The sequence below is a fragment of the Neolamprologus brichardi genome, chromosome 11, assembly GCF_056152115.1.
Source record: "Neolamprologus brichardi isolate AB-2024 chromosome 11, ASM5615211v1, whole genome shotgun sequence".
NCBI lineage: Eukaryota > Metazoa > Chordata > Actinopteri > Cichliformes > Cichlidae > Neolamprologus > Neolamprologus brichardi.
This window is the reverse complement of record NC_142114.1, coordinates 13,508,620-13,517,181: the sequence shown is the minus strand read 5'-3', so window position 1 is coordinate 13,517,181 and position 8,562 is coordinate 13,508,620. Positions and strand designations below refer to the sequence as shown.

General features: G+C 41.7%; 1 protein-coding gene across 2 annotated transcripts; it reads right to left on the bottom strand.

Moving 5' to 3' along the window:
• Positions 1–1,170: 1,170 nt before the first annotated feature.
• On the bottom strand, positions 1,171–4,494 carry sp8b (sp8 transcription factor b). 2 transcript variants are annotated; one of them, XM_006801423.3, is made up of 2 exons: positions 4,381–4,494; positions 1,171–3,903 (listed from the first exon to the last, which is right to left on the bottom strand). In XM_006801423.3, the coding sequence occupies exons 1-2, from the start codon at positions 4,399–4,401 to the stop codon at positions 2,566–2,568; spliced, it is 1,359 nt and encodes a 452-aa protein (XP_006801486.1). In that variant the 5' UTR covers positions 4,402–4,494; the 3' UTR covers positions 1,171–2,565. The 2 variants fall into 2 exon arrangements, with proteins under 2 accessions (XP_006801486.1, XP_035768211.1); XM_035912318.2 differs by lacking the exon at positions 4,381–4,494 and adding an exon at positions 4,098–4,372.
• Positions 4,495–8,562: the final 4,068 nt, after the last annotated feature.

Sequence of the window (8,562 nt, the reverse complement as noted above, 5' to 3'; positions counted from 1 at the left end):
TTACAACTGTCCGAGTCAGAACTTTGTCTCCACTTGTCTTAAGATTCAGTAACACTTCATGAGGACCAGGTGGGTAAACTTACAAGAGGGCATATTCCATGATTAGACGATTAGCTGAAATCAGAGGCTAAACTTTTAATCAGGTCTGGCATCAACAATTATAAATGTAACCATGCTTTAATATCAGATATGATTATATATCAGAATTGCTTAAGGCATCGCAATATGCTTTCTACGAAGTGAAAATAAATCCGAGCTTTAAATCTGATCAGGATGATCCAGGGCTGGTTTTTGAAAACTGTCGGTTGAGCAGAATAGCGCTAGATGGCGCTACAGAGCTTTAAATTCAAAGCCCCCTTGCAGAAGTTTAGAGATTAAGCTGTTTCTCAGAGATCCGAAGGGAAAAAAAACCTCAGAATAATTCCGTTTTTATTATATTAGTTTCCCTACGCATCACTTTTTATTTTTTGTAAAACAGTTTAGAAGATGGGAAATGTTACGTCAGTGCGCACGCTGTATGTTACAATCGGAAACCAGAAAGAGAAAAAAGAAAAAGAAAGACAGACGGTCTCTATTTTCAGCTGTAATGACATGAAATACGATGTTCAACTAAATGAAATAAAAGTCTCTGTGTTAGGCAAGTAAAGTAAATGAGCACATCTGAATGGAAAAGTCCACAGATTTCTTGTGCTTTTGCTTCGAATCTTGATTTTAAGTAATTTTCTGACTTGAAATGAGGTCAAATTAAGTCCAGCCTGAAGGGAAACAAAACTTTCCGCAGAAGAACGCGCGCTGTCCTCATTAGACGATCTAAATGTTTACACACAAAAATAAATAACGTAGGCACTCAACCTGCTGTGCATTTATTAGTAACATTTACAAAAACGGAAGAAAAACGAGTGTTTTAAGAATGACCAGTGAGAAGGAAAAACCTGAGGATGAAAATATATTAGAGATTTAAATGAAAAAAACAATGAAAAAAGAAGAATAGTAGTGATAAATACAAAATAAAAATGCTAATTACAGTGTGTTGCTGCGAGTATTTACTATACGCAAATTAACTCGTCATAAACGGTGGTTTAATGGTAAAGCCGAGTCCTCAGAAAAGTTAAGAGGCTGAATTTTTCTGCTTAACAGATTTTTTTTAAACGATAATGACTTATTTCAGGCTAAATATATATTTTTTTTAAACAACACTGAATTTTCTCCCCGTTTCTAAATAATTGTTACATTTTATTATTGAAATTTAAATTAAGATGTGAGCAAGGCCTGGTGTTGCTGGAGGCCGTTACGGAGACCATGAAACTCTACAGTTTTTCACATTAATAGCAAACACACGGACTTGTAATGTAACATGAAGGCAAAGTGTAATTTATGAGTTTCTTTTAGGCGTTTACTTTTTTTTTAATGACTCAGCAATCCGACAAACTGAGTCGATCAGGTGCTTCTGATTTCATACTGACTTTATTGAGTGGCTCACATAAAAAGCCATTCTCGGAGTAAGAGAGAGAAGGAGAGAGAGAGAAAGAGAGAGAGAGAGAGAAAGAAAAAAATATCATTGTAAAATTAAAATCACTTTACAACATGCTTACTTAAATTAAACGAGTGGGTAAACAGTAAATGATTTCAAAACTTTACAAATAAATTCGAAGTGCGCCTAATGATAGATCCCTAAATACAAGAAAAAGTCGTGGTTAAATATAACTCCCCACAATACATTTCATATCATGTCAAAGAAAATCCAAGTACATTTCCGTATATTTTCAAATATTTACTAGAGTCCATATACAGCTAGAAATACCTATACAAAATCGTCTCCTGGACAAATACATTGCTCACCTTTACACTGGGCTGTAATTATTCTAACCTACATTTGTAATTATATACAACACATTTTGCAGCGAAGTCTAAGTAACCTCAACAGGCCTAGTGATAAAGTTGGCGCACATAGTGTAGGCTGCGAAGAGAATAGCAGTGATATATATATATATATATATCTGCTCTTCCTTTATCACTTTATTTAATGGGATCATCACTCCCGTGTCTCACCGCCATACTCTACAGGTATTTGTTCCTATCGAGCAGTCCATCCACATTGACAGCAACAGTTTCCCCTGCTCGATAATAAAGTGCCAGTGTTTGGTTTTCAACAATATGCATGATAGCAGTTGCTCAACTTTTTCAGGCCCTACAATTTTGACAGCAGTGTTTTCTGTCTTTCGCGTTTTATACCGGACAAATAAAACATCAGGCGTATTCAGGATCGGGCTGCAAAAGAAAAACAGTAAGAAAAATAAAACGTTTTGCTCGTGCCCTCCCCAGTGTGTCACACAAGGACTTGACTACACTTTTACACCGCAGATGAGAAGTTTCTGATGGCACGGCTATGAAATTATTCAATTGGACGTCTTAAGCACTCGGAAAGAGTCAAAGAAACATAGAGGCCGATTTTCTCATTAAATGACAATGATGATGCACCAAAGTATGTCCACTTTCATGTCCTCTCGGACAATTCCATCACGACACTTTGCTGTTTTACAGTTTTCACTTCACTGGGGGAGTTTTTTAGAGCCCGTTCATGCCTACTCCCTGGGCCGACTCAGGTGGGTGCAACAGGTCTGGGGAATGGCATGGAGGGCTTCCCGGTGCACTGTGCTCGCTGTCGGTATCACTCCCCCTCTTCCCTCCGCTGCCCCCGGAGCCAGAGCCGGCAGATCCTCCGGCGCTGTGAGTTTTTACGTGTTTACTCAGGTGATCGCTACGCATAAATCTCTTGTTGCACACCGGACAAGCGAATCGCTTCTCCCCTGTGTGTGTGCGTAAATGTCGCTGGAGCTCGTCGGAGCGAGTGAACCTTTTTCCGCAAAAGAGCCAGTTGCACACAAACGGCCTCTCGCCTGTGTGCCACCTCAAATGCGCCTTTAGGTGCGAGGTTTTCCCGTAAACCTTCCCACAGCCTGGAATGTGACAGCTGTGGAGACCTTTCCTCCGGAGGCTGGCGCCCGCCGGTCCCAGTCTCTCCGCCTCCTGGCAGTTTGGACAGTCGCAGGTGGCTCTTCCCGAGTACCGCCGGGCAGATGACCTCGGAGACCCCGCTAAAGACGCAGGTGGACCCCCGGAGAGCATAGTCCCTCCTGCCCCGGTTAAAGGAGAGGGGCTTGTGTCGGGATAAGAGGATAACACCGGCTTGAAACCGTCCATCAGGTGTTGGCCGGTTGTCAACAGGTGTGGAGATGGACTTGTACTGAAAGCAGAGTGACTTAAACTCGAGTAATCAGAGTTATATCCGCCCAGGGGAGAGTGCAAGGAGGTCTGGAGTCCACCGGAATGTAAGGACGTCTGTATTGCTGCTCCATTAGGGTTCTGAACGTCAATCCATCCCGCTCCCACATCCCACCATGCAGAGGCTCCGGTGGTACCAACGTCTCCCGTGGGGATCCCGGGATGAGACGATTTGAACCAGGACTCGTAAGGATGCGCAACGCTCATCCTCGGATAGATGCCCTGCAAACTGTCCACTGAGGTGTGCACTTTTGAGATGAAGACCGGCTGGTGGCTGGACTCTTGAGAGCTGCTCGACACGGATGCTTGGAAAACCGAATAATCGTTTCCAAAGTGTGAACTAGACGAGGTACCGGACGTGAGGGAAAAGGCACTGGATCCGGTGGAGCTGTTGGTGCCAAAAGAGTCCGAGATGCCAGATCCATTACGCGATACCCCGAAACCGGGCAGGCCGGATCCGAGACTGCAGCTACTCGCAGCGGCTCTTTTCCACGGGTGGAAACCTTTTCCAAATGACGAGGAGTTATCCGAAATTGTCGACGGTGAAGGGCTCGGACTCCCTATTTTGTTACATGTTGCAGCTAACATGGCTAAAGGAGTCGATCCTAACCTCGGCTCCTCCTGAAAGGACAAGAAAATATGTAAGCGACTTACAAGTTAAACAGATTAATTACAGGCATTTTAATGCATTCTTTTCGGATCGGGAAATAGCGTTCAAGTAGAGACAGTTTCCCTGTTTTTTAGCAGACGACTAATAAGCTGTATTTTTGTTTAAGTTTTTGTAATCAACAGAGAAGATTATCTTGATTTCCTACCTGGATGAACAGAAAGTAGACAAGTGAAATGCGTCAGACGGCGCTTACAAATGCATGCCAAACGGGACAGCAGGGAAAACATGCGTGTTTTGAGCGCCGGTGACCGCCAAACTCAGCCTATATGCAGTTTACAGAGCCTCGTCTTTATCATACAAACCGCTTGCTGGAAATATAACCAACGCACTGGCTTTGCTGCTACTTTGCGACCGCTGTAAGTTTAATCCCCCTCCGCAGGACAATGACAAGAACTAATTAAACCAGTAAGAAAGTCCTTTAGACTCACCCCTAGAAGTGAAGTTGCCATCACACAAAAACACAGCCCTCCTCAGAGGATCTTTTTATATTTATGAATCAGAGCACTGTTTTTTTAGAGGTGTGCAATACAATGATGTGTTCCGCCCATTCTTCCACAATTGTAGGCTCCTCTCCGGCTTTGAAGTGCCGCTGTGACACGGGCGACCAATCAGCGGCTTCGTCCCGTCGCACTGCCACATACTACCGTGAGGTCATCAATAGAGCGCCTCAGACAGCTCTCCACTCCCCCACCGCCACCCTCCCACCTCCCCTCCCTCATCCACCCCACCGCCCCCTCCATAATAAAAGACAGCGGAAGGAAGGTAAAGTTAAATGAGAGTGAATTGGGAAGGAGGTATTAGGGGGCCACTTACTGAAAATTTTACAGAACATCACATTCCATAAATTTAAAGAAGGAGGAATGATGACCCGTGTCTGGCGATGTGGGATGCTGCGTAGTAAATAAAAAGCTTGGCAAATTATGCGCCATCGCCTCCGCCGCCTCCACCAAGAGGCAACAAACACCGCGATGTAGTAGACCAAGTGCGTTCAAACTCCTCTTTCTTTTCCATTTTTCAGAAGCCTGTCGCGTTCTGAAGCGCAAGCTTTAAAAAAAAAAAAAGTTTTCTGCGTATTCTTTTCCCGCAAATGTACATGTGCGTAAAAGTTGACCGACTTCACTCTGTCCTCGGTCTGTGTTTTACAGATTTCACTGCAGCTTTAAGTGCTTGTTTTACAAGGACCTCTCCACAGTTTTCTCCATCTTTCTCATATCAGACAATTACCGTGCACTCTAGTGCAATTTTGCCCCCGCGGGATTCAACATGTTTTAACTTCTTAAGAGTTAATATACACAAACTATTACAGAAGATATAAAGGGTGCTTTGTTCTGGCCTCGGACCTCTATTAGATCGTCTCCAACTTTCGCATTTACTGTAATTGTGTTCAATTATCTTGACAGTTTTGATTAAAACTGCACATCGTTCACGGGAGGGATGGTTCATTTTATCATGGCTGTGTTATAGTTTAAAACAGCAAATAAAGACCTGTGGGGATCCTGACTTCAGAAAGTCTGCTGCCTTTATATTAACAACTAAAACAGAATTGTAGATTTATTTTAGGAGATACTGAGAATTTTTGTATTGTAGTTAATTTAAATTATTTATTAAAGTAAGTGATGGCGCTCCGTGCGTAAAATAACGCAGGTTGCACTGAATAGGTTCATTACTTTACCCGCTGACATTTTATAAAAATCTATACAGGAAGCTCATGTTACATAATAAGAACCTGTAGGGGAAATGTGTGTTGAACCCTGGACTCTCTGTTGGAGCTATTAGCATGCAGTGTGCACGGGAAGCATAAATTTCATTTGAATTTCAAATTTAATAACGCAGGAGGTTTTTAATCATCCTCAGTTTTATTTGTTTGATATTAACATGCTTATTGACCGGGTCTGTTGACCAGCTTGGTCATTACAGGACAGGGAAAAGTTAATTAAAACGACCAGGGATTATTCATCAAATCATCTGCCTAACCCATGTCGCTTCCTTTATTACACAGTGTGATAGATGGACTCCCTGATTAATTCTTGTGTTTCTAGGATTGGACAACAGCTTTTTCTTTTTTTTGGATTTATTTTCAGGTGTTTTTTCTTCTTCTTTTTTTAAAGAAGGATTTAAAATTGTTACAATTATTCATAATGTTGCTTCACCTCGTATAACCCATCAGCAATATGTACATATGTTGCATCTTACTTAATAATTCCACAGAGTGTTATTTAGTTGCCAAGCTTTACCAACATTTAGAGGTAATTCAGCCATATTTCTGTAACTTATTACGCGTAACATCTATCCCAGGTTTAAGTTGTGTTAATGCTTTTTCTCACATTGAAAGCGAAAAGCGTTAATTAATATTCCTGGCGACATGTGTGGCGATAAATAACACTTAACATATTTATTCTAATCGTTAATTTATATAAAAGTAGCGATTAAAAAATATCAAATGCAGACATCTTAACTAATTGGACGTTGGAGGTAACACATTAGCCGTATCAGGGGGGTTTGGTCATTCATTATTATTGCTATTATTTATTTATTTTTTTTATCTCCCTCAACCTAACCAATCACACCAGCTTTAGAGAAAAAAAATCATCCGAATATTGTGTGATCGTGTTCGAGGCGAATAAAATGTGACGAGGAGAAATAAAACCTACATACCGTGCTTCTCCGCTCTGCAGTGCATTGATTGACCCTCCACGTTTCGCTCTCAGCAGAGAAAACACAACATCCACCGCTGCCGGTGAGATTGTGGACCTTGCCAAATAAATGTTTCACTGGCAATTCAATTAGGAATAACTTTGAGAGGGAAAAAAAACAACCACTGCCCCTACGCGTTTACCTCTCATGTACCCGAACGCATATTATATGTACGTGTAATTCACGTTTATATTTGTAAAACAGTTGAACCTCGTGAGTGAGATGATCGGTTTCCTCCTTTCTTATTCTCAAAATAATGCTCATGTATTATACTGGGCGATTTTTGCGCATTTGCACTGCAAATTATGGACAGGGGACGTGTTGGCCTCTGGTGACAAATTACCCAGTGATCATACCAGCAAGACAGATGTCAGAGGTCAGTGTGATAACTCCCCGACTGAAGCATCTAGTTCCTGAAGCCACAGAGGCTGGAGAGATATTAAACCCAAACGATCTAATGTATTCTTAGGACACTTCTTCTCCAAAAAAAGAAGGAAAAAAAAAATCTTTTGTTGCCTGTTGCGTTCAGTAAGAGTGAGAGGGTCGGTCCCGGTTCATATGGTGCGCACAGGTTGTTCCTATCGCACGGCTGTAACAGTAAGCCGCATTGAACAGATGTCCCCATTGAAGGCTTTCTTCTTCGACACACATGGGCTATATTACCATCATGAAATCAAACTCAAAACCTGTCCCTTTCGCCACCATAATGACCGAGTTATTCTGGGCCGCTGAGCATGAACAAAGTGTGTTCAATATTGCGTGCTCCAGAATCGCTCTGCTTAGAGAACCGGGAAAAGGGAGTCAGGCCATAGATGCAGAAGTGTACTTTAATGTGAAGGTTTACAAAGCAGCTCAATAATCTGTCCGCAGTGGTATTAAGAAATTTTTTTTTGAGAAAAGCATAATCACTTGTGGCTCACCAGCAATTAGGAGAGCAGTGTGGCTAAGACAGCGTATAGTCTTATTACTGTGGTTATTATTATTATTATTATTATTATTATTATTATTATTATTATTATTATTATTATTATTATTATTATTAAAAATAGATTAATTAATCAGGAAAACAAAAATAAAAATATATACAATATATGTATATATTTTAAAAGATAGATAGAGTGCACTGTGTAAATGGATGCTTAGCAAAGGTGCAGAGAGCATAGAGCATAGAGTAAGACAGCAGGGTCTGTTGGTTGTTTTCTCTATTCACCGGGAGGTTGGAAAGAGCAGATGTCCGTCTGCACAGTGGCTGCCAAGTGGGTCCGGAGGAGCAGGGCAGCCACAGACACAAGAGCCCAAATGGTGTGACAAAAGATGTGCAGGAAGCCCCTCTCCGCCTGGGTGAGCCACAGAGAGGGTCTCCCCTCTCTGCCAGCCTGCAGGGGCACTCACAACATGAGCCAGAGTGGTGGCAGCAAAGCCATGTGTTACCGGCTGGAGTGCATGCTGCACCAACACTGTTATTCACACAAATATACACATGCATTTGCAGGAATGCGCACTAACTGTCCAATCCCAGATGATGCATTGCCATCGGTGCATGCTCTCAGCTTCACAAACACATTTATCTACATTTATACAGAACATCTATCTATCTATCTATCTATCTATCTATCTATCTATCTATCTATCTATCTATCTATCTATCTATCTATCTATCTATCTATCTATCTATCTATCTATCTATCTATCTATCTATCTATCTATCTTGTTTTTTCCTGTGCCCACTAGGTCATGAAAAGTGGCTGAAGAGACCCTGAGACAGTTCCAAGCACAGGTGTGCATCATGGCCCATACTGAAGGGGTGCGCTGAACCATAAACAATGATATAAATGTCTGGCAAATAAAATGGCTAGTTAACAATCTTTTGACTGCTCTAACCTCTGAGCCTTTGTCGGGTATCGATCAGCCAGCTG

What these genes read in the sequence shown, in the direction of transcription:
- sp8b (XM_006801423.3), bottom strand. Translation starts at nt 4,401, where the DNA reads ATGGCAACTTCACTTCTAGGG. An exon ending in TGGCAACTTCACTTCTAGGG is followed by an intron (nt 3,904 to 4,380) that starts GTGAGTCTAAAG and finishes TTGTCCTTTCAG; the next exon opens with GAGGAGCCGAGGTTAGGATC.